Source organism: Jaculus jaculus, chromosome 13 (assembly GCF_020740685.1).
Source record: "Jaculus jaculus isolate mJacJac1 chromosome 13, mJacJac1.mat.Y.cur, whole genome shotgun sequence".
Classification (NCBI taxonomy): domain Eukaryota; kingdom Metazoa; phylum Chordata; class Mammalia; order Rodentia; family Dipodidae; genus Jaculus; species Jaculus jaculus.
Genome location: NC_059114.1, coordinates 71,377,975 through 71,403,677, shown reverse-complemented (window position 1 = coordinate 71,403,677; position 25,703 = coordinate 71,377,975). Strand labels below are relative to the sequence as shown.

The following is a 25,703-nucleotide window of genomic DNA, read 5'->3' as shown; positions in this document are numbered from 1 at the left end:
GATGCTTGTTTTTGTCTGTAAAGAGAAGCTGAGGTGACTATCATGGTGTGGAATCACTGAGGAGATTGTATGAACAGATTCCAGGTGATGTATAGAAAAGGAAGTTTAGAAGGAGAAACTTATTTTTTCTTCAGAATTTGTTTCATGATTGTAGCAAAGGAGAATATAGACTGGTTGGCTGGCAATGGGGTATTCTTCAACCCCATAAACCCTGCTGTGTACTTCCCCATTCCCTCCATACCATCAAAGATCCAGTTATCAACCCATTCACCATGCATCACTTATACATTACCCGTTCTTATATCTATACTTGCAACTCGCCCTGAATTTAGCCATCAATCTGTCTAACATCAACCACTCATATGCTATCCATCTCTGCATCCGTTGATCCATCCACTTATCATTTCTCTTAAGCCTGCCTGGTCTATCAAGCATCCATTCATTTGTAATCCTTCACTAGTGTCACTGTGGGGCAAAGGAGTCAAGAAAATTACCTGCCATGAACTGACTTGTTTGCAAAGCTGTGCCTGGCATTATCAAACTCCTTGTGTTGATCTTCAAGTAGAAGCCAATTTGTAACCTGATATGATTTTTTTATTCTCTTTAAAATCTAAGCAAATAACAACTGGTTAAGTAAGACTAATTTCCTGCGATATCCCATATTAGGCTTGGATGCTCATCTGTAAGACGTAGGAAACTAAGAAACATTATGTCCTTAGCATGAAGCTCTTGACAAAATAATGGATACTATAGATCTGCTTCAATGTAAATACTTATTAGCATATGAAAATCGAATAAAAAGAGGCTTAAATGAGCAAAAACAATTAAAAAGAGTAGCTAGTCCACTCACTCTTCATTCAAAAGCTCATTAGATCTACTGCTAAACCAAAAAAGAAGAAATAAAGTTGAAAAGTTTATTTACTACAACCTGAATGCTCTAAACCTTCATATTAATGACGTACTTTAGACTACTAAACCTGCTAGCTACATCAAAATACTGTAAAACACATTGCAATCATATATTTGACTGATATGGTCTGTCATTGAGACATTGATATTTATGTCTACTCTTCTTAATTAAAGAGATGCCTCTGGGGCTGGAGAGATGGCTTAGCAGTTAAGTACTTGCCTGTGAAGCCTAAGGACCCCAGTTCAAGGCTCCATTCCCCAGGACCCACGTAGCCAGATGCACAAGGGGGCACACGCATCTGGAGTTCATTTGCAGTGGCTGGAAGCCCTGGTGTACCCAATCTCTCTTTCTCTGTCTCTTTCTCTCCCTCTCTGTCTGTCACTCTGAAATAAATAAATAAAAATGAACAAAAAAAAATTTAAAAATAAAAAAAGTAAAAAATAAATAAATAAATAAAAAGAGATGCCTCTGGAGCCCATTGATTTCCTGACCTAGGAGATCTGGTTTAGTTCTCATAGCCAGAAATGAGAACTTCCCCACTGAGCAGATCTCATGTCCAATCCATGACCACATGGTTACCTACATTGGCTGTGCCACTACTGTACTTCTTGCTTGGCTGGTTGATTTTGTATTTGGCAGGATCTCCTGCTTATTCACTCTATTGGCAACCATTGTTCTCCAGCAGCTCTCACAGCACTTTCCAGCACTGTGTGGGCTAGCTAGGAGGAAACTGGATTTCCTCTCAGTTCCAGCATAGTCATGTGGTTTCCCGCGGCCACAGGCTGTGGTGGCCTTAGCTATAGGGCCTTACCTTTTAGTTCTTTCTGGTAACCAAGTGTTTGGACAACAGCCTGTGTTGATGTGGGGAATCTCATGGATCTCTCTGACCAGCAACTCACTGTGGGGGGATGGAGATCAACCCAATTCTGGACCTGCAATTTGCCAGCCAACACCCATGGTTTTAGAGTTATGATTTCTCCATCTTCTATGGGGCTCTTCTGTTTAGGTCAACCGGCCCTGCGCCTTGTTTAGGGTAGTGACTTGTGGAGTGTTATCCAGCAGGAAGGCTTCTCTGGAATTCACTCATGTTGCTGTTAGTTTTGTGTATTTCTCCATGCCCCCCGCCTTCCACTACTCCCTAGACTTTTCCATCCCCTTCTTTCCTCCTTCCTTTCTTTAACCTCCACTTCTTGTTGAGTAGCCCTTCCTCCCCTCCCTCTTTCCCTTTGTCCTAGCTTCTTTCTAGTCCTATGTCCATATTGTTGACACGTGTTACCACATACAATTAACTGAAGCTGATCCACGTTAGGAACCTCATATGAGAGAGAACATGTGGCGTTTGAATGTTTTCACCTGTGTGATCTTCATTGGCATGAATTCATTGGCCATTTGTATTTCTTCCTTTTATAACTCTCTAATCAGATCCCTGCCTCATTTTTTTTCATATTTTTATTATTTACATTTTTGAGTTTGTTGTAAGTTCTAGATATTAGCCCTATGTTGCAGGTATAACTGGTGAAGATTTTTCTTCCATTCAGTAGGTTGTCTATTAACTCTGTTGATGGTTTTCTTAACTATGCATTGCCCTTTTTTATTTTCATGAGGCCACAGATGTTGAGTGTTTGTCTAATTCCCATGGCTACCAGAGCCTTATATAGAAAGTCTCCCTATCACTATATCTTCAAGTATTTTTTCCTACTCTTTCTTATAGTCATTTTGAGTTTTGGATCTTATATTGAGGTCTTTGATCCATTTGGAGTTGATTTTTGTGCAAGTTGTGAGGAGGGGGTCAAAATTCAGTCTTTTACGTGTGGCTATGCAGTTTCTCCAGCACCATTTGCTGAAGTTTTTGGTGTTTTTCAAAATCTATTATTTATAGAATCAAGTCATCTAAAGCAGGGGTAGTTTGGTTTCTTTCTTTCCAATTCATACCCCTTTTATTTCATTCTTCTGACTTATTGCTTGAGCTAAGACTTCAAGAAATATGTTGAAAAGCAGTGGTGAGAGTGAGCAAACCTGCCTAGATCTTAACCTTAATGAGAATGCTTCAACATTTTCCCTGTTTGGTATAATAGTCTTTAGGTCTGTTGTATATTGCCTTTATTATGTTGAGATATTATCCTTCCAGCCCTATTTGCTCCAGAGTTTTCATCATGAAGGGATGTTGAATGTTTTCAATGGCTTTTTCAGATTTTCAAGATAATCATATGGTTCCTGAGTCTAAGCTTATTTAAGTGATGTATAATGTTTATCAATTTCCATATGTTGAACCAACCCTGCATCCCTAGATTTAAACATATTTGGTTGGGATGGATGACACTTTCGAAGTGTCCTTGAGTTGTCTGTAAGAATTTTATTGAAAATTGTTGCGTCTATGTTCATTAGGGATAGTGATCTGTAGTACTCATTTCTTGGGTCTCTGTATAGATTTGATATTAATGTAATGTTGGCGTCAGAGAAGGAACCAGAAACATTTCCTCCCTTTCAATTGTGTGGAAAACTTGAGCAACATTGGCTTTAGTTCTGTAATAAAGGTTTGGTAGAATTCAGTGTAAAACTAAGACTGGACTTTTTTTGTGCATTTGGAGGCATTAATTACAGCTCTAATTTCATTTGATATTACATCTCTATTCAGGTCAGTTACCCAGTATGGCATGGTTTTGGTAGGTGGTATGAGTCGCAGTCGCTTCATGTTGCCGGGATGAATTTCCAAACAAGACACAGTCTATAGAAGGAAGGGTTTACGTAAAGCTTACAGATCCAGGGGAAGTTCCACAATCACAGAGGAAGCTGGATCCCTTTCACAGGTTCACACAGAGAGAAATACACCAGCAGCACCAAAAGCAAGCACAGTCTGGGAACCCAGGCAGAGCTCTAGCTCTCTGCATATCCTTTTCTGGAATTCAAGATCTGCCTCCAAACACAACTTAGGGCTGGGTTCTAGGATCCACCCACATGACTGCTTCTAGCCAGGCAGCAAGAAATCCAAGGAGCTTTAGTGAAACTGAATTTATTGGTGGCCATCCATTCAAATTACCACATTTCACCCCCAGCCTCCAATAGATTCATAACCATCTCACGTTGTAAATTGTATTCAGTCCAACTTCAAAAATCCCATAGTCTTTACCAATTTAAGATCATTTCAGGGCTGGAGAGATTGCCTAGTGGTTAAGAAGCATAGCAAGAAAATACTATAACTATGTAAACTCAATAACCATCAAGCAAACATTAAACATCAATAATTTAAGCTCAATATTATAACCAGTGACTGACAGTTTTTAAATTTTTAATTTTGCCTCTCCAGGTGTACAACATTGTTTTGTTTTATGGAAATGGCCATGGGCATTGTGAAGCAGGCTTATTACCTGCATGGAGGTCCAATGGAACCATGAAGATAAACCGTGGGCTGCAGTTGGAGACCTAGTGGAGAAGCCAGGACTATGAGATGGCTACCAAGGAGAACTGCTGACACCAGATGAAGTTTTCTGGAGCTGTGAGTAGCTGAGCTGGAGGGGCAGAATTGGAACTCCAGAGACTTGTCAGTGGTTAGAATTATCAGACTTGGATACTTTTCACTGACTAGAGTTGTTGGACTTGGAACTAGAGTTTGATGTTTGCCTTGTTTAAACCTTATATTGGTTGAATAATTTTTTGCTAGACCCAATGGCATATTATACAATATGAATGTTTATTCTGTGCCATTATGATTTTTGGGGGGGAGAGGAGTGGTATTATAGCTTAACTAAAAGCTCTTATACTATGGATACATTTGAACATCACTGGAATTGATAAAAACTATGGGAACTTTTAACATTGAACTAAATGCATTGTATTTTTACATAATGTATGGCTATCAGTTTATGGGAGCAAGGGGAAGAATTGGTTGGTTTGATTCCGTTGTCCCCTATAAACTTAGGTGTAATGAATTCTAGGACTCCAGACAGATCTGAGCTCTGGAGTCCTGTTTGCTGCCAGTTCCTATTTGCTGATCTTTTGGTGTGTGTGATGGTGCTGGAGTTTTCTTGCTTCAGTTTTTCCCTGCCTGGAACTGTGAAAGGGAATAAGTTTCTTCTGCCATATCTTAAACTTCCCCTGGATTTGTAAACTTGAAATAAGTCCTTTCCTCCTCTACATTGTGTCTGGTTCAGATGTTCATCCCAGCAACATGAACTGTCTACAAGAGTTGAGAACCTGTTTATATTTTTCTTTAGTTTTTGTTTTTGTTTTTACAGATAACAGGGATTACTAGGGAGAACCAAAATCTATCATGTGGCAAGTAAAGATAGGAGACTGCCTGGCTTCATGAAAGAAGCCACCTCTTGCACATCAGCCACAGTACAGGTGACACCACAGAGGAAATAGCAAGTTAAACATAACCTGCTTCAGGGAGATGGTGATAGATACTGAAGGCACTCAAAATTCATCAAAGCAGAGATCCAGAAGTTGCAGCAATTTCAACACTGAAGTAGACTTATAATCAGCTCACCAAGTCTCAGGGAACATTGCAGAAGAGAAGGAATAAAGATTGCAAGAGCCACACACAGTGGAAAGGAGTAACCTGAAGCATTTCCCCTATCCACAGAGACTGACATTCACTGCCCCATTGGGAATACCAGAAACCCCAGGGAGGAGGGACCTCAGTGAGTGGGGTCCGGGAACAAGGGATATAAGAGGTAACATGAGGGCGACCGAGTTGTGATTTGTGCATACAGTAAAGTTCTTAATTAATAAAATATTTTTTAAAAGATACTTGGGATTGGCACACAGGATTTCTTTTTTTTTTGAGAATGTCAACACATGAACAAAATCAATTTCCCCTCACTCATCCTGTTTCTCCCTTGTCCCTTGTCCAATACCACTGAAGAACTTCCTGGTTCTATGTACTCCCCCCTCTGTTTCATTGGCTCATGCCTTCTGTCCTTTTCCACCCTCCCTGCCAAAGTACTCAGAGTAGTACACAAGCTTTCTAAGAGCAAGCAGAAACAAGTGAGGAGCCACCTGGTGTGCATTCACAGGAGGACAGAATGGAGAGACCACTAGCGCTGGGTTGGGTTGTGGTGGGAAGACTTTTGAAGCACAAGACCCACACATTTCCACCCTAGCCAGAACATGGCTTCATGTCTTCTTCAGCTTCCTGGCCCCACGCAGCCACCTGGTGGCAAAGCCCAGAAGCTTCCAACAAAGCCACAAGGTGCCCAGTATGAGTCCAAGCAGGAACAGGAGGACATCAAGCAGGTACTCTTCATGCCATGGCTGCTGGAAGGCATAGGGCTTGAGGTGCGCAGCGCCCCCTGTCCGCAGGATGTGGTCAATCCAGCCCACCAGCCTCTGGGCAGGTGTCAGGGGCTGGGAGCGCATGATGGCCCTGGCGGCCATTGCTGCAGACTTGTACCTGCAAGGAAAGATAGAGTGACATTATTGATTTGATTTCCTAATACATAGCCATTTTCACACACACACATACAGACACACACTCCTCATGCACACCCAGTTTCCTAGTCTATGATAAAGGGTTGGTTTCACAGGAAATTAGGAAACAAATGATCTAACTTGGTCCTCTTGGAAAGTTCATTCAAGAACATAAGACAAAGATAAGCAAATAACACACAAAGTATCCATGTATATACGTGTGTGTGTGTGTGTGTGTGTGTGTGTGTGTGTGTGTGTTACAAACTTTGTAAGAACTGATTTCTGCTGAAAAAAAACCCACAAAATAGGAAAATAGCATTTGGTGTTAAACTTATAGGACTGACGGCTCTTAGTTAAGACGAGTGTCCACACTAAGTGACAACTGGTACTCTGAAAAATGTCAGGCCTAGGAGAATATCTATACTTCCTTCCTGAGCTATCACAGCACTAAGGTAACCAGGACTAGCTTCCCCTGCTGTTATCTGCCTGGGTAACAGCTTATGTGTGATTTCATTCTAGGATGTCACCATTTCAAAATTGTTAGGCTCAAAGATTTTGTCTTCTGCCTACAGTGGTTAAAGTGTAAAAAGTACTTCTTGGTCTCATGTGTTCGTGATTAAGCCTCAAACATAATCCCCAGCTACTGGAGCCTTTGGGAGATGGAGCCTTGCGGGAGGAGGTGTGTCACTAGGGGCAAGCCTTGTGGTTTATTAGTTCAGCTCCACTGGGTGTTCATAGCTCACTGTCTGTCCTTCCCTATAGATGAAATAGATGTGATGCCTAGCTGTCTGCTCCTGCCATGATCTTCCATCATTATGAGACTTCCCCTCAGAAACTATAAGCTAAAATAGTCAAGGCTTTTCTTCCAAAAGGCGCATATACTGGAGTGTTGGGTTTTTTTGGGGTTTATTTGTTTGTTTGTTTGTTTTTGTCCCCAGCACTGAGAAGGTAACTGCTATGAATTACACAATTTGACCTAGTCTAGGTTTCACCACACTCTTAAATGCCCTTTATAGGGTATAATGCATTGTGGCCATTTGAAATTTAATTATGTGAACATCCAAGAAAAGAGTCAAACCTGTTAAAGTAGAAGTCCAGAACACAGGAGACTGAGCCTGGGAGCTTAACAACTTTTCTGAGACTGAGAACCTTCTGCTACATGAGTGATTTTTTGCTCCTCTAACAAAAACACATCTTGAGTATTTATGTCCAAGATAATATGTGAAAGTTGGAGGCCCATTTCAGGCTTATTATATGCTTGAAACAATAGTTAAGTTATTCAAACCCTCTCAGTTAAACAAAGAAAGTGTTTTTATTTCTATTTATATGAGATCAGCATGTGGATAACAGTTATGTACCTTGTAGTTTGCATGTCTTATTTAACTATATTGCTAACTAAAACTGATGAACCACCTTTTCAGTGGTAGGCCATTCACTGTGGTCAGAGAATGGAAGACAAGAGACTTATTTATGTGTTGGAGACCACTATCATATCTGAAGGTTGTTGGAAGCATAATTGAACGAAAATAAACATGTATTCCAGTGCAAGTTGAAGAATGCAGCTGCTCCTATCTCCAGTTAGGTAACATAAATTAAATCCTAACCACAGGCCCTCCCCATGCTCTCTTTACAATAGACAGATACCTTTCTAGCAAACAAACCTGTTACCTTAAAACCACATGCTTTAAACTCAAGGAACCTCTTTCAAGACACTTTGTATGATGACAAAGTCATTATCTATGATACATACCTAAGATATTTGTGATACATGCATAAGCCTAAGTATACAAACACTGTGGGCCAAGATTAAGCCTCTCTGATCCTAGTTGGGACAGAGAGCCCCTGGTTCCCTCATTTCTCTATGTCTAACCGAGTGTTCTTTTTTTCTGGGCATCACCACCCTCCTTCTAGGACCTGAACCCTGCCATGCTGGCCACAGCCGAGGGGCCACCCCAAGTGGGGCCTGAAGGGAAGCACAAACATAAGCAGAGTAAAGCAAAGCGAAAGCCAAGCTGCACACCAGACGAGAAGGGTAGGCACCCATTCAACTCAGCCTAGCTATGACTGTGAGTTATGACAGGGCTGAAATTAGAAAAAATATTAGAAGTAGTGATTAAACACAATACTTGGCTTCCAGATGAAGGAATTATAGAAACAAAATGTTGGAATAAGATAGGGGAATTTTAGAACAAGCTCAACAGTTTGTGCTTCACTTTCCATCTCTGTGTGGGTTTTTTTCATTTTATGAGAAAGACAGAGAGAACAACCCCTCCAAAATAGTGACATTCAGAATCTGGGTACGTCTATTTGTGTATGATAAAGATGGATAAATATATTACATGTATTTATATTTTCACAATATTTATAGGTCAAATTGATTTATAGGTAAATGGTCATAGAGATAAAAATCATTACTAGTCCATATTTCTTTTAAAACTTAATACAATTAAAAATCTCTAAATAAGGTTATGCATAATTAAACAATGTTAATTAAAATTTTTATTTAATAATTAATTGTCTCAATTCTAATTCCACAATCGTCCTAATTGCTGCTGTTGGCCCTCAGAACATGATGTCCCCTGCTCCAGAATTTAACATCTCCCCAATAAGCAACTGCCCTCACCCAAAGAAAAAAATTAAAAAATCATCTGGAGCTCGGCATACTGGTGCACGCCTTTTATTCCAGCATTTGGGAGGAAGGGGTAATACGATTACTGTGAGTTCAAAGCCTACCTGAAAAGACATAATGAATTCCAGGTCAGCCTGGACTAGAGAAGGACTGTATCTTGAAAACCCAAGAAAATATATAAATAAATTAACACACATACAATCTACCTTAAAAGGTCCTATAACAGTCTAATTACATTTATCTAAGTCTCCTTTGAATGTCCTCAAAAACCTAAAAGTCAATGAAACATAAAGACCAAAATAATTAGAAGAAGGAGGAGGAGGAGAAGAAGACACTGGGCATGATGGCGCATACCTTTAATTCCAATGTTTGGGAGGCAGAGGTAGGAGGAGCCCTGTGAGTTTAAGGCCACCTTGAGACTACATAGTAAATTCCAGATCAGCCTAAGCAACCTGGGAAAACCAAAATAATAATAATTGTAGTAATAATAATACTAAATGATAAAACTAAAGCCACTCCCTTCTAATCAAAACTGTGATCTTTAATAAAAAAGTAGAGGACATAAGATACATTTAAAAATTAAAAAAGATAAAATAAATATGTTTTTAAATGTTACATAATTTCTAAAGTCTCAAGATCCTGCCACCATGCCTTCCCCAGCATAATGGATTGTGACCTGGAACTGTAAGCTGAAATGAATCCTTTCTCTATTGTTTTACACTAATACCTTGCCTTATGCTAGAGCTGCTTGTCTTCCTGACTGCCATCAATCAACTACGTACCTCTCGTCTTCTATGACTTCTTTCATCTTCAGGGCCAATGTCTCTGCCCTCAGATTCTGTAAATGGACAGAGACTCCAAACTTTTTTTCTTCTACACGCAGCATATTCTCAGGCTGGTCTGCAGTGACTGGAATCCCCACAATGGGAACCCCATGCTGCATGGCCTCCATGATGCTATTAATCCCTCCATGGGTGACAAAGAGACGGATTCGTGGGTGTGCTGAGGAGAGAGGGAAGAATGCCAGTCATAACACTGACGCAGAGGAATACCAGTGACATCTCAGTGTGTGTTTCAGTAGGTGAATTTACTGATGTGAGCAGGAAACATCCAAGGGTGTGCATTTTAGGATACATAGTCAGCCCTCCCTCTGTAGAAACGTCCCTCAATAGATAGATCACTGATTTCATCCCCAAGCCATCTGAGACCTAGAACCAGAGAAAACTACAGAGAACTGTGGCAAACAAAATGTTGTCTCTGTCTATCCGCTGAAAATTTCCTTTTTCTGTATCTCTCTTCACATCTGTCACCTCTGTTTTCTCACTCTGCCTTCCTCATCTCTGTTCTTTTAGAATGTAAATAGTGTGTTCGGCTTTCTCAAATAGATGAGAAACACCATATACCTCTGTCACTCCAAGCTCTTCCTCCCCTGATCCAATCTTTTTTTTTTTGTTTGTTTGTTTGTTTGTTTTTGAGGTAGGGTCTCACTCTGGTCCAGGCTGACCTGGAATTAACTCTGTAGTCTCAGGGTGGCCTTGAACTCACAGCGATCCTCCTACCTCTGCCTCACAAGGGCTGGGATTAGAGGCGTGCGCCACCATGCCCAGCTGATCCAATCTTCTTTAGGGAAAGTAAAATGACTTTTGATCAAATGGTCATTACACTCAAGAATTCAAAGGAAGTATGATTACCAGTCATATATGCCACCTTGTGCATGTGGTTTACGTGGGTACTGCACAAAATCTATACAAAACTGGGCCCTTCAACATTCTGCCATTGACGAGGGAGGGGCTCATGAGGCCCTACCCCTCCTAGACGATTTAAAGGCTGATTGTTAGGAGGTTGGCCTCACAAGAACCTACCCTTCTCAGACCAGTAACAGGCATTAATTGTTAGTGTTGCAAGCAGGAGACATTTGTTTTCAGGGGTGCAGTCACTGCTAAATTGCCCATACTCCACTAAACCTCCTACTTCTGCTCATGCAAGCACTCTTAATGAAACCCTGTGGGTCACCAAAAAATAAAAAAGAAATCATGAAAACAGGTGGGAGACTAGTTAGGAAGGAAAGGTCCAGTGGTAGTGGGAGGAGCACATGAGAAAATGATAAGGGAAAAGTAAACTTTGGTTCTTAAAACATACTCATTTATTTTTCTGAGCAAGAGAGAGAATGGATGCGCCACAGCCCCTAGCCACTAAATATGAACTCCAGATGTATGTGCTAACTTGTACATGTGGTTTGTATGAGTACTGGAGAAACAAACCTGAGTCCTTAAACTTCCCAGGCAAGCACCTTAATTGCTAATCCATCTCTCCAGCCCAGGGGAAAAATAAGATCAAAATATACATACATATGAAGCTGTCAGGAAACAGATAAAATGACTGTGGTAAGTGAATGACTGATCTGCACGTGTCTCACCGATTCCACTTGTGTCCCTAGATATGAGAATCTTTTCTCCAATAACTGACCTGTGGTTCAAATGTACACACCCCCCACTTCCTATGTTATCAAGCTGATTTTGAGCCATAATCTTAACCATGACTTCTGATCCAACCACTGCATAGTAGGAAGAAGATTCCAGAAAAGTAGAACTCAGAGAAAGCCTGTTGGGATAGAAAACACTCTCTGACCCCCAAGCTTGATGGGCTCCAGAGCCAACTGCGAGAGCACTGTCCTGGCACTCTCGTAGCTTGGCACGTCCTCAAAGCCTGTTGGTATCAGGGTTGAGAAGCTTTGCATCTTCACCCCTTCCTGGACAGGAAAATGGGAACATATGTGCACATGCATGTTGGCACGGGGCACATGCTGAACAGATGCTGAGCAGACCACTGAAGAGAGCGGCAGTGCACTCACAGGTGTGTCCCAGGTGTTCTCATATTGCAGCAGAGTATATTCAAGGGACCCTTCCAGTGCAGGTTCGGTACAGTCAGAGGGACATGGGAGACAGTTACCCCTCATCAGATATGAGGACTGACCAGAAAGAACAGGAGGCACAGTTTCTATTGTGGCCATCTACATATCTAAGTTTCTACATTTGTTCAAATCCCCACAGAGACACATATGAATGGAGAGTGCAGCACCCTGGGAAGTCCTTACCGAGGAGATCATTTTGAGGAACCCAGTCCATCATTTTCACATTTGCAGGCAGTTTGACATCTTCAGGCCATTGAGAACAATTGAACTTCCAAATCACCCCTTGAGGGATGTCGGAAAATGCCTTGTTCATCTCTTCAATGTGTTTCTTAGTCTGATACATGCTCAATATGGTGCCCTGGGCAATAAGAACAAAACCAGAGTCCCCAAACTTGGCAATGAAGTCCTCCAACTCCTGGAGAGATGAAACAAACAAAAGACATCAACCAAGTTACTAGTGAAAGGCCTGGGTGGCCAACACATGAAAATGAGACCACATGAAAAGGTATCTACCATCAGCACCTTTGCAAGGTATCCTGGAATGCTTTTCATACCCTTTGTCAAGGGTAGTCCTCTGCATTCTGCTCATATTCCTGTACCTGGATAGCCTAGAAATCACTTTTGTAATACAAACAGATATGTCTTCCCTTATAATCATATCAATCGTAAGGTATTTTTTTAAAGCTATTAACACTATACTATACACCCTGTAAATATATGCCCCCACAGTGTTTGCTTGGCATACATCCTCTTATTTCGTCCTCAGGATTGCTCTGACTGATGGCCATCACCACCTGTGCACTGTGAATGGAGCCCAAGCTGAGAGCCAAGATTTCACTTACCTGTGATAGTGGATTGACAGGTTTGTCCATTAAACCTCCGACATAAATGGTGTTAGGAAGAAGGGGACGAGCAAAGTCAAAGCCAAAGTCAGAGTTCACAAACCACAGCTCTGCTTTCCGCAGGAGATGAGACAAAACAGGCCTAGAGCCTTCTGCAAAATGCTCCTGGATGGTATTGTCAAACTGAGAATGAAACAGTCTTTGGTTCATGGAGTATACAAGGTACGTCAGGAAGTTCCTCAATCGGCCCCAGAAGTCCATGTTCTCAGTTAGTAAAGAACCAGCTACTGGAACATAAGACAAGGAACTTGGGAGTCCGTAGTCGACATAACTAAACATTACAGGAATAAAGACGACAAATGGTTTCTCAAGCTTCTCAGCAACCAGGAAAGAACAGAGATCTGCTGAATCAAAAACTAACAGGTCAAAGTTCTCATTCCTTAAGGAATCCATTAGGTCCCTTCTGCTTAGCAAATGACGACATGAATTCCCAAAGTGTTCAAATAGCCTTATGTAGTCATTAATACTAGATCTGTAAGAGAAAAAACAATAAATGTTTTTGAGAGTGGAGTTAATTTCAAAGTGTTCGTGAGACTGTTAGGCTTGTTGTTGATTCAGGTGTCCCCCATAACCTTAGGTGTTCTGAATGCTAGGTTCCCAGCTGATGGACATTTGGGAGTTAACACCTCCAGGAGATGGTGCATTGTTGAGGGTGGGCTTATGGGTGTTATAGCCAGTTTCCCCATGCCAGTGTTTGGCACACTCTTCTGTTGCTATTGTCCATCTCATGTTGGCCTGGGGGTGATGTCCACCCTCTACTCATGCCATCATTTTCCCTGCCAAAATAAACCTCTTTTTCTCACAAGTTGCTCTTGGTCAGGAGATTTTTCTACCAGCAAGGTGAACCTGACTGCAACCAGCCTCAAAAACAAAATTCTACTTCAGTACATATAGATGCTACACCCATGTGCCCAACTTATCACTGCCCACAAATACTTTCATCTCTGACCACTTTGATGCAGGTTTTCTGATCTCTAACATGTTCTTATTTCCTTGTGTCTCATTCTTCCATTGATGTAACTCTAACCCACTACCACTATATCTTCTACACTACAAGTCATCCCTGATTGTTGCACATCTCAGAGTTCTATGTCTCCATCATTTCTATGATACCCTTTTTGACTCACGTTCATATACTCTTTCTGAGTGACTAGTCTGATTCTGTAAAATACTTGGTGGCAGCTTCTAAAACATCAGTCATGTTGTTTTGTTGAAACCCTCAGAATACAGTGAATGGATCACCTCATACCATGAACGTTCTCATGATAACATTAAAATCCAGAATATCAGCTGATTATTAGAGTTCATATTTCTAGTATAGCAGTTAATCTATTAAAATTAAATTCAGGGGGGGGGCTGGAGAGATGGCTTAGTGTTTAAGCGCTTGCCTGTGAAGCCTAAGGACCCCGGTTCAAGGCTCAGTTCCCCAGGACCCACGTTAGCCTGATGCACAGGGGGCGCACATGTTTGGAGTTCGTTCATCTGGAGTTCGTTCGCGGTGGCTGGAGGCCCTGGCGCGCACATTCTCTCTCTCTCTCTCTCTCTCTCTCTTTCTCTCTCTCTCTCTCTCTCTCTGCCTTTCTCTCTGTGTTTGTCACTCTCAAATAGATAAATAAAAAAAAATTAAAGGTGTGCACCACCACAACTGGCCTGAAAAAATTTTTTTTTTAAATAAAAAATAAATAAATAAATTCAGGGGCTAGAAAGGTGGCTTAGTGGATAAGGGGCTTGCCCGTAAAGCCCAAGGCTACACGTTTGATTCCCCAGAACCCACATAATTGAGATGCTCATGGTGGCACATATATCCTAAGTTGGTTGGCAGTGTCTGGAGGCCTTGGCAATAAAAATGCAAATAAAAATTTACCTTGAAGTTTATTTTTTCACTCATACGTCACACTATTTCAAATATTTACACAATAGAATACTAAGTTGTCATTCACATCCAGCTTAGAGACCGTTCCAGAGATACTTTTCCTACAATGCTTTCCTAGGTCTGCATAGAAAACAATCCAATCCTGCAACAATTTGGTCATTAAATTGAGAACATAAAATACAGATGTAAGAGGCCCAGATACTCTTGAAGTCATGGGCCTTTTGATCCAAGAAGGACTCAAAGAAGCAATAACTTAGCAAATGGGTACCAGTACATCCCTGCTCCCTGTCATCCTACCCAAAGTAGACCTATATTTGAGTAGCATTTTCTATATTTGCTATATATTGCTATATTTGAGTAGCATTTGCTTCTCTGCTCTTTAGAATCTAGTTCAGCTCACAGTGAGGATACCACAGTCGAGAGGTGGCTGGTTCTTAAGTGTTTGCATAGTGAAGGCTCGTTCCTCACTGACTGTGGCTGTATAGATGAAGTGGTTTTTGTAAGGAATAGAGCTTAGTGCAAGATCATGATGGCAAGAAGGCTGCTTCTGGAAAAGATGACGGTACTTTTCATGGGATCCTCAATTAGTACTCATTGCTGAATTGCTGAAAATAAAAAAAGTGAAGAAACTTTATCCACCTTTGCTTTGGCATCTTGATTGGCCCTGTAATGTTTAAAAATACTTTTATTTATTTATTTGCAAGCACAGAGAGATAGAAGAGAGACAGGCAGAGAGAATGGGTGTGCCAGAGCCTCCAGCCACTGAAAACGGACTTCAGAGGCATGTGCCACATTGAGCATCTGGCTGTACATGGATACGGGGGAACTCAACTCCAGTCATTAGGCTTTTCAGACAAGTGTCTTAGCCACAATCTCTCCAGCCTGGGCCTGTGATTTTTATCTTCCTATTTCTGTTGTCACCATCATGATGTCATAAAGTCATACTAGAGTTGAAGCGATGATGATGATGACGTGATCTTGAATCTCCACAACTGTGAGGAAAATAAACTTACATATGTAAACATACACTGTAAGGTTTTCAAGGATGGAAGAGAGGGTGAGCCACTTAAATTACCTAAGAGAAGCATACATTTCTTTTGGTCTTCTTTTATATAGAAGATGAAAGTGATTCTGTGCATTCCAAACTAGATGAAAAGTGTTAGATTCCTCTTTCATTGTATATTGACAGGCTCTTTGAGTTGTAATCAAAGGAGGACCAATTATTGCTCAGAGGTATTTTCTCAATTGTTGAGAATGTGAAGAGAAGGTGACAATGTCAGCGGGCAGAGACAGTTCTCATTTCTCTGGAATGACTTGTGGAAGTGTCCACCTTAGCTTTATTGTGAAGGAATCATATCCCAGGGTTATAGATGAAGTGGCGCAAAAAAAAAAAAAAAAAAAGAAAGAAAGAAAGAAAGAAAGAACGAACGAACAAAAGAAAGAAAGAAAGAAAGAAAGAAAGAAAGAAAGAAAGAAAGAAAGCAAGAAAGAAAAGATCTAGAAATAGCAGCTTTCTGTTTCTATGCTTAATGACCACAGTGGTATCAGGTTAATGCACGTGGGAACACTGACAATGAGGTATGGTTTTGCGGTTTCTACCTGACTACGAGCCTGTTTTCTGTACCTTGATGCCAGCTACCTCTTCATCTACCTTTCATCACATACAATATCCATGCCTACTCACATTCAGTGTGTTATTTACACTTTTTTTTTCTTTTTTATTTTTTATTTTATTTTATTGGTTTTTGTTTGTTTGTTTTTTTTTTGGTTTTTTTTTTTTTTTTTTTTTGGTTTTTCGAGGTAGGGTCTCACTCTAGCTCAGGCTGACCTGCAATTCACTATGGAGTCTCAGGGTGGCCTCGAACTCATGGCGATCCTCCTACTTCTGCCTCCCAAGTGCTGGGATTAAAGGCATGCGCCACCACGCTTGGCTACACTTACTTTTAAATTATGCATTCATCCTTTCATTTATGTGAGTCATATGACTCTTCTTCTTTTCAATTAGTAAAAATTAAATTACCTGCCATCCACAGCTTTTTGGTAAAGGAAATCAAGAATGTCATTAAATTTCTCTTGTTGCTCTTCAGGTACAGACCAGGGGATAACTCGGTACGATACTTCCTTCACTTTTAAACCAAAGAAAATACAGATTGGTTAAAAGTTAATAGGTTACAGCACATAATTAATGTTAGCATGATAATAACAAATTGTTTACTCCATTAATTTTTATTTGTGGGAAGTTTGTCTTTTAAAGTCATACTGGCATGTATTTTCTGAATACAATGTGGGCTTCACAAAGACATTTTTGTTCAACATTTTGTCCAGTGATCACATTTACTCTACTAAACCCTCCCCATCCTGCCTCCTCTCCACTCCTGCCAGACTTATAATTTCATGCCACATTTTATACACATGTTATAAACACATTATAGGTGTTTATATTATTTTATGTGTCTGTATGAAACCTAGAAATGACAGGAAAGAATATGAGTCTCAGGTAAGAGAAATAGTAGAGAGAACACAATAGAACATGTAGAGAAACAGAATAGTAATAAATTCAATCTAGCAGCATCAAAATTAAAAACAGGGCAGAAGAGATGGCTCAGCAGTTAATTAAGTGTACCCTTAAGCATAAGGGCATCTTGGACTTCAGACCAAACAATTAGTGTGGTTTGCTGACAGGTTGACAGAGAGAACCCATCTCAAGGAAATATAAATGTGAGTAGTAAGGACACTGAATGTTCTACTATGACCTCTCAAACACATGCATGGGGCACATTCATTTGCATACATTATATACATACATCATACATCCTATAGACTATACATACTTTACACATAAGCATGAAAAAATTAAATTAATTAAAAAAGAAATCAAGAAATACTTATGCAAAGTGAAGATTCAAAAATCCATGACAAAGTGAAATAAAAATAATATTAAAATATTGTAATAGGGCTGGAAAGATTGCTTAGTGGTTAAGGTGCTTGCTTTGGAAGCCTAAGGACCCATGTTCTGCTCTCTATATCCCAGGTAAGTCAGAGGCATAAAGGTGATGCAAGTGCAATGTCGCACATGCCCACTAGGGGGTGCAAGTGTCAGGGGTTCAAATACAGTGGCAAAGGCCCTGGTGTGCACCAATCCCCCCCCCCTCTCTCTCTCTGTCTCTCTCTCTCTCTCTCTCTCTCTCTCTCGAATGGTCTCTAAGATGAATGACCCCTGACACCTAGCATGTAGACAGTCCAAATAGGGATGATCTTTTGAATATATTTTGTTCACACTAAGCCTCAGTTTGAAAAAAAGCAGCTTCATTTTCACCTTTCTTGGAATGAGAAATGATCAGTGAGTAGCTAAGTATTACTGGTTTATACCTAATGGTTGACTACATAGGTAAATACATGTGAGTAACATATTTCAGAAATGAATGTCAGGAAGTTCTGAGGAAAAAGTAAGTGATAAGACATACATATAATGGGCAAAAAAAAAAAAAGAGAGAGAGAGACTGTCCCATACAAATGCTCTCATAAGGAGGATCTGAATCAGAGAAGATGTGGAAATTTGACTATAGAGAATTATCTATTCTCTTATTTATATTTTAAATTTTTAATTAATTTATGTGCAAGCAGAGGGAGAGAGAGGCATAAAGGAGAGAGAGAGAAATAGGATGGGCATGGCAGATACATGCACCATTTTGTGCCTCTGGCTTTACATGGGTACTGTGGAATTGAACCTGGGTCATTAAGCTTTGGAGAATAACTCCTTAACCACTAAGAAAACTCTCTAGTCCTTAATAAATTTAATTTTTATTTATTTATTTGAAAACAGAAAGAGATAGAAGAGAATGGGTGCACAAGAGCCTACAGCTGCTGCAAATGGACTCCAGATACATTTGCCACTTTGTGAATCTGGCTTTACATGGGGACTGGGAATCAAATTTGTGTTGTTAGGCTATGCAGACAAGAATCTTTCCTCAGCCAGTCCTACCCAATTGGCTCATGTACCATGGGCTGAAGGTTATGTATGGGCATACCCACTTCGTTATTTTGACCCACCAACTTAACTGGCATAGTGCCATTGCAGAATGCTCAGTTAAACAGCAATGGACACCACTATTAAACAACATGTTCACTCAGAAATCCCCAAGAGAATCAACTAGTTCTCTGGTGAGAGTTTGATTTTACTGGGCCATATTCATCATAGAAAGAGTATTACCTTGTTCTTTTTGTTTTAAATACATTATTTATTTATTTATTTCAGAGGGTGAGAAAGAGAGAAGAAAAGACAGAAAGAGAGAGAGAGAATTGATGCACAAGGGCCTCTAGCCACTGCAAATGAACTCCAGACACATGTGCCACCTTGTGCACCTGGCTTGTGTGGGTACTGGGGAATCAAAACTGAATCCTTAGGCTTCACAGGCAAGCAACTTACCACCAAGCAATCTCTCCAGGCTCTCTTTGTTACTTTCTTGTTTCCCTGTTTTTGAGTCTTCCTCTAACCCAGGCTGACACCTGGAACTCATTCCGTTTTCCAGGTTGACCTCAAACTCATGACGATCCTCCTAACTCTGCCTCAGAGTTCTGAGATTACAGGCATGCACCACCATGCCTAGGGACTTTATCCCTATTTACATAGGTATTTACACTAGATTTTATTTGTCTTCCCTTCATGCAATGCTTCAGAAAACACTTACTGTCAATGCACTCACGGGATACCTCATTTACTGACATACTAGTCCATAGAACATGGAGTCTGACAAAGGAGCTCACTTCACAACCAATGAACAGCAGCCAAGGTACATGCTTAGGAATCACCACATTCTCCGCTGTGATAGTTTAGATGGATTGTTAACTTGACAGGACTTATAATCACCTGAGAGGGGTTAGGTGAACCTGTTGACATGCCTGTGAGGGATTATCTTGAGTAGGTTAAGTCATATGGAAAGACAGACTTCACCTTCCATGGGATGGAGTCTTAGTATGAAAAATGTGATAGCTGAGTGAGCACCAGCGTTCATAGCTCTCAGTTTCCATACTGTGGGATGAATGCGCCAGCCCAGCATCAAGTCCTGGCTGCCATGCCTTACCTGCCGTGATGGACTGCAATTTCTAATTGTAACTTGACAGAAATCCTTTAAACTGAATTTTTCTTCAGGTATTTTGTTTATGTAATGAGAAAGAATATATATGCATGATCCTGATTTTAAAAAAACTTGATTCAATAGAGGAGTAAATTTTTAAAAATATTTTATTATTTTTTTATTTATGTATTTGATGAGAAAAAGGGAGAGACAGAAAGAGAGAGAAAGATAATGGCAAAGCCAGGGACTCCAGCCACTAGAATTGAACTTCAGAGGTATACGCCGCCTTGTGCATCTGGCTAACATGGGTCCTAGGCAAATGAACCTGGGTCCTTTGGCTATTCAGGCAAATGCCTTAACCACTAAGCCACCCCTCCAGCCCAGAAGAGTGAATTTCTAAATTTTTTATTGGAAAGTGAATGCTTTCTTACAATTTTTTATATATTTGTGAGGAGAGACAAAGGTGGGGAGGGCATACCAGTGCCTCTTACACTGCAAACAAACTCCAGACATGCACCACTTTGTGTGTCTGGCTTTACCTGGGTATGGGGGAATCAAATTCAGGCTGTTAGGTTTTACATACAAGTACCTTTATCCACTGAGCCACTGAAGAAAATATCTATCCCTTTCCAGCAACCACTAACTACCTATAGGTCCTCATGTAGGGTGGGGTCTTGTGATTTTCCTCCTGATCTATGACAAAATGTTCATGTAGGACCCATTTCTGACAGATCAGTCCCCTCTAATTTTCTCTGAATGAAGACCAAGCTTCTAGCATCTGAGCTATTGGGCACATACTCTATCCCTATGAAACCATACTAGGAAATAAGAAATAGAATAGACACAGAGCACATGAAGGCCCAGACTATGGAAGATATTATGAATTCCTAAACAAAACATAGTTTCTTCACCATTATTAAACTAGATTCAAAAAGCATTTTTATTACATTATGATATGCAAAAGACATTATTATATTTGTTTGAGTAAAATAATACACTATTAATATTTTTAATAATACCTGAGGTAAGATCCTTGTTATAAAGAAGATTTGTCACCCAGTGACCATGCTCTTGAAGGATTTGAGATATCTTTTGCATCTGGAGATGATGGCTTCCACCTAGAAACAAGGCATAACTTATGTTTAGCAAACATAATAGGATTCCTGATAATAATGTGGAGGTTGCCAGGAAAGAATGCAAAAAACTGTAGAGATACAGGAAGTTGCCCAGAGAACAGATGGGAACAACCTACTGCATTTCTTCAATCTCACTTCAGGTAACAACTAAGCAAGTAAATCTCAACATGTGGCCATCCTCCAACAAAGATGCCCTGTTACAATTGAGGGTCTATGCCAGTGTGATGAACTTCTTTGTGCTTTGACATTAGGAGTTCCTTCTTCTAAAGTACAGTCTGCCTTTCACCAGGGCCTTATGATGGTTAACCTCTGGATGTCGACTTGGTAGGATTTAAAAATCACCATGGAAATAAATCTCTTTTTATGCCTTTGAGGGATTTTCTAAATTAGGTTAGTTGAGGTAAAAGGACCCTACCCTACAGGTGGCACCATCCCATAGGGTGTACAAAATAAGTTACCTGAGCATTTGGTAATCACTCCTCTACTTCAGCTCTGTAAGAATTAATGTGACCAGTTCCTGCCATCATTTCTTCTTTGCTATGATGAACAGTAACCTGAAATTGAAAACCCTTCTTCCCTTAAGCTGATTTTTGTCACATATTTTGTCCCACCAACTGTTAAAGTGCCATAATAAATAACTAAAACAAAGAAAGGGCTAGAGTGATGGCTTAATATTTAAGGAGCTTGCCTGCAAAGCCCACAATTCCCCAGTGCCCACATAAAGCCAGACACACAAGGTGGCCCATGAGTTTGGACTTCATTTACAGTAGCTGGAGGCTCTGGTATGCCCATTCTGTCTATCTCTCATACATACATACATACATACATACATATATACATACATACAAATTTACAAGTAACATCAGGGCTGGAGAGATTGCTTAGTGGTTAAGCACTTGTCTGTGAAGCCTAAGGACCCTGGTTCGAGTCTCAACTCCCCAGGACCCATGTTAGCCAGATGCATAAGGGGGCACACACATCTGGAGTTCATCTGCAGTGGCTGGAGGCCCTGTCGCACCCATTCTCCCCCCCCCCTCCCCTGCCTCTTTTTCTGTCTGTTACTCTCAAATAAATGAATAAAAATATTAAACAAAAAACTTTTTAAAAATTGAAAGGAACATTATACAAATGTCTTCTCTAATCCTTGTTCTCTTAAGCACATTATTCTTCAGTGGAGAATATCTGAATCTGCAGAAACCAAATAAAGAATGACATTGGCAAAAACTAATAAATATGATATCTGTGGGAACTGAAAATCTCATGACAATAAAGTTGAAATGGGGCCTGTGGTAATAGAGAAATTTCTTCTTTATCTGGTGTTTTGTTTTGTTTTTTTCCTTTTTAATCCAGGTCTCAATTTAGCCCAGACTGTCCTAGATGTCACTCTGTAGCCTCAAGCTAGCCTCAAACTCATAGCAATCCTCCTATCTTAGACTCCTGAGTGCTGGAACTAAAGGTGTGTACCACCACATGCACTTTGTGACTTGCTTTTTGCAAACATACTTACATATCTGAGTTAACTCTGGCTAAGTTTACTACAATACCTTTACCCCTGAGACTGCTGGTTCTTGTCCACCTTTTACTTGCTGGAAGAATGGAGTGTCAAGGAAAATAAATGCCCAGGAAGTAACCATACTGTGGGCAGTCATGAGCAACAGGCTGCCCGGGGCAAAGGTGACAATTGCAGCATAGCAGAAATCAGGCCAGTTCACTGCTGGTGAGGGCATGAAATTCTCTGTGGGTAAGGTCTCATCATTGCCTCAAACAACCAGCAAAAAATGGAGCCAGAAAGTTTTAACACTAGGCTTTGAAAATCTCTACAATAAAACACATTGCTTAAAAAAAAAAAAAAAAAAAAAAACAGTGTAAGTTCGTTGTGTATGACATCAGGGAGGCATGGTATGTTGTTATAAACTAACTGCACTTAGAGATTCTTAAATCTCACCCCCCCCTTTCAGGAGAGCAGAAGTGGACTGAATCAGATTTGCCTATCAACATCTATTTTCGAAAAGTTACTTAAATGTAATTTCTCCTTTCACAAAGAGTCAAAGAAAATGTCTTTAGGAGCTGGAGAGGTGGCTTAATGGTTAAAGTGCTTGCCTGGAAAGCCTAAGGACCCATGTTTAATTCCCCAGTACCCATTTAATCCACATTCACAAAGTGGCACAAGCATCTTGAGTCCATTTTTAGGGTTATGGGCCCTGGTATGCCCATCCTCTCTCCACCTATCTGCCTCCCCATCTCAAATAAATAAGTAAAAAATTTTTTAAAAGAAAATGGTTTAAGTAGCTTTCCACTTATGACATTTTTAACTGATAACTGTTTGCCTTTCCTTTCTATGCCTCTTGGGCAAAAGTAAATAAAATACTAATAGGTCACAAAATTGAGAGATAATGGGACTATGAGCCCTTCAATACCTTCCAGAAACTCAGGCAAAGAGAAGACCCCCAACGACCAACTACTGCATGTATCTACACTCTGCTTGGTCCATTTCCAATGTTTGCTAGGGAAGAAAACGCTCATAACTTGTTCTGTACCTGCCAGAAACAAATACCTCAGCCCCCCAAAGCAGATTGAAAATGCTTTCTGCTTGAAGTTTGTTATACCTCCTAAAACTGTAAGGTCATTCTCTCAATACCCAGATTTTCACATCCAGCACTGAATCTCAGACCCAGAAAATGGCCCTAAAGAAACACAAATACTTCCATACCAGGTACAAAGGAAAAAGAAACCATGGATTTCTCAAAACAAACAACAGCCTCTAAGGTGGTGTTCCCTTTGAGCCCAATATTGCCTTCTGATCTTACCTCCTTCAGTCATGTTAAACCCATGGCCCCCTCTAATGATGTTTGCCTGAGCCCTAGAGGTCCAAGTATCCTAGACTCTGTTCTATGAATTTGCCAGACAAACACTTACCCAATGTGGAGATAGTCAGGATTTTGGCAGCCAATGAGAACAAGGGACCACCAAGGAAGAAGCTCACTAGGAGCAAAGAACGTGGACCAGCCATTCTCACTAGCATGAAAGAAATGGGACACAGTCCAGGGCTGTGGGACTCTGTGCACTCTTCCTGTCCTGGAGGAAGTCTGATCTCTGCTTCAAAGGTTCCAGCTGGGAACTTGGGAAGAGGTAATAAAAGGGGATCCTGCCAATCTGTTTTCTTGCCCTCTTCCTAACCTGGTCCCTTTCTATTGGACATTCTATCCCCATAAGCAGAGTCAGTGAAAAGAACAGAGATAATCTTTAACCCTGCCCAAACACTCTCCTCCCTTCATAGTAATATTATGAACCAGAAATGAAGGTGAAAGGCCCAAGAATTCAGAAGCCCAGAAATACTATCACGCTCCAAAGGGAGCTTAAGCAGGCCCCTGCATACCTCAAACTCCAGGCTTTACTCTCTGTTGAAAGCAAGTAAAGAATCCCTCTTCTCATTATATCAGAGCCCGCTCCTAATATAAAACTAGGTAAAAAGGGCATGAGATAGCCCTCAAGGATGGGAAATAAGTAATGAAGTAAACCACTTACTTGGTTTCTGTAAATAGCCTGCACCATAAGCCTTAATAGCCCACACTGTAAGCCTTAGTAGCCTGCTCCATAAGCTGTAGCAGCCTGCCTCAGACCACCAAGGTCATAGGAGACTGATACCACACTCAGCTACCCCCACCCAAGGACCTGCGCAAATGCTGACCCCCAAGGTCATAGGAGTCTGATACCACACTCTGCTACTCCCACCCAAGGACCTGTGCAAATGCTGTCCACCAAGGTCATAAGAGACAAGGGGCATGAACAAATTAAACTAATTGGCTTAGAAACTATGGGGTGGCACAAACTGACTGGCTCGCACCCTGTGGGCTCCTGATATTAAAAAAATGATTGGTCTAATGCACAGGCTTTGTTAGAAACAGTGTAAAAACTGTCCCGTTCCTGCATTTGGGGCTCTGCAGTCCTCTACCCCTGTGAGGTGTATGACTGTGGGCCCCAGCGCGCTTGGAATAAAATCCTCTTGCAGTTTGCATCAAGACCGCTTCTCGTGAGTGATTTGGGGTGTCGCCATATCCAGGCAGAGTGTGGAGTCCTCGTTTTGGGGGTCTTACAAAGGGACCATAAGAAACTGTGTCATGGTTTTTCTGATGCAGCTAAACCAGAGCAGTGCATGGTGTTTAGTTAGGACTAACAGGACCTTCTTTAGTAATAGTTCATTTCTTGGGTTTTCATCACCATTTGTTATTGACCTTTGAAAGCATAGCTGCCATAAACTTTGCAGAATGCTTCTTCCTTTGAGTGCTTGTGTTTTCTCATTTTGATATGGGTTATGGAGTTTGAGCAGGAATGTTATGAAAGTGGCATCCATTCCATTTTTTGGTTCACAGCTAGAGAAGCAGTTTAAAATTGCTCTCATTAATCATATATATTCTGATTATTGGTTAACTTTGTATACACCAAATCCTCCACCATCAAGTTAGCAATATTTCAATCTATATTTCACAAATGATTGTTCATGGTGTTACTTTGAGCCTGCATTTACTTTTTTTTGTGGTTTTTTGAACTAGGGACTCACTCTAGGTCAGGCTGAGCTGGAATATATTAGGTAGTCTCAACGTGACCTTAAAATCAGAGCCATCCTCCTACCTCTGCCTCCCAAATGCTGGCATTAAAGAGGAGAACCACCACACCCAGCTGCATGGACTATTTTTTAAGATAACTGTCCTTTATTGACCTGTCTACATGCATGTCACCATCTATTTTTTAAATTTTTTTACACACAGTATAGTCTTATAGACTCTCTTCTGTGGATACCAGTACCCTGAGAATCCTCCACAGTGGTGTGTGTTAGGCAGGACTGTGCTCAGAACAAAGT

The 25,703-nt window shown here is 40.7% G+C and overlaps 1 protein-coding gene across 1 annotated transcript; it reads right to left on the bottom strand.

The window, feature by feature from the left end:
* Positions 1–6,025: 6,025 nt before the first annotated feature.
* Positions 6,026–23,855, bottom strand: LOC101607116 (UDP-glucuronosyltransferase 3A2). The gene is made up of 7 exons (XM_004652509.1): positions 23,762–23,855; positions 20,708–20,827; positions 16,655–16,760; positions 12,702–13,233; positions 12,043–12,274; positions 9,731–9,950; positions 6,026–6,302 (listed from the first exon to the last, which is right to left on the bottom strand). Exons 1-7 carry the CDS (start codon positions 23,853–23,855, stop codon positions 6,026–6,028), a joined length of 1,581 nt encoding a protein of 526 aa, XP_004652566.1.
* Positions 23,856–25,703: the final 1,848 nt, after the last annotated feature.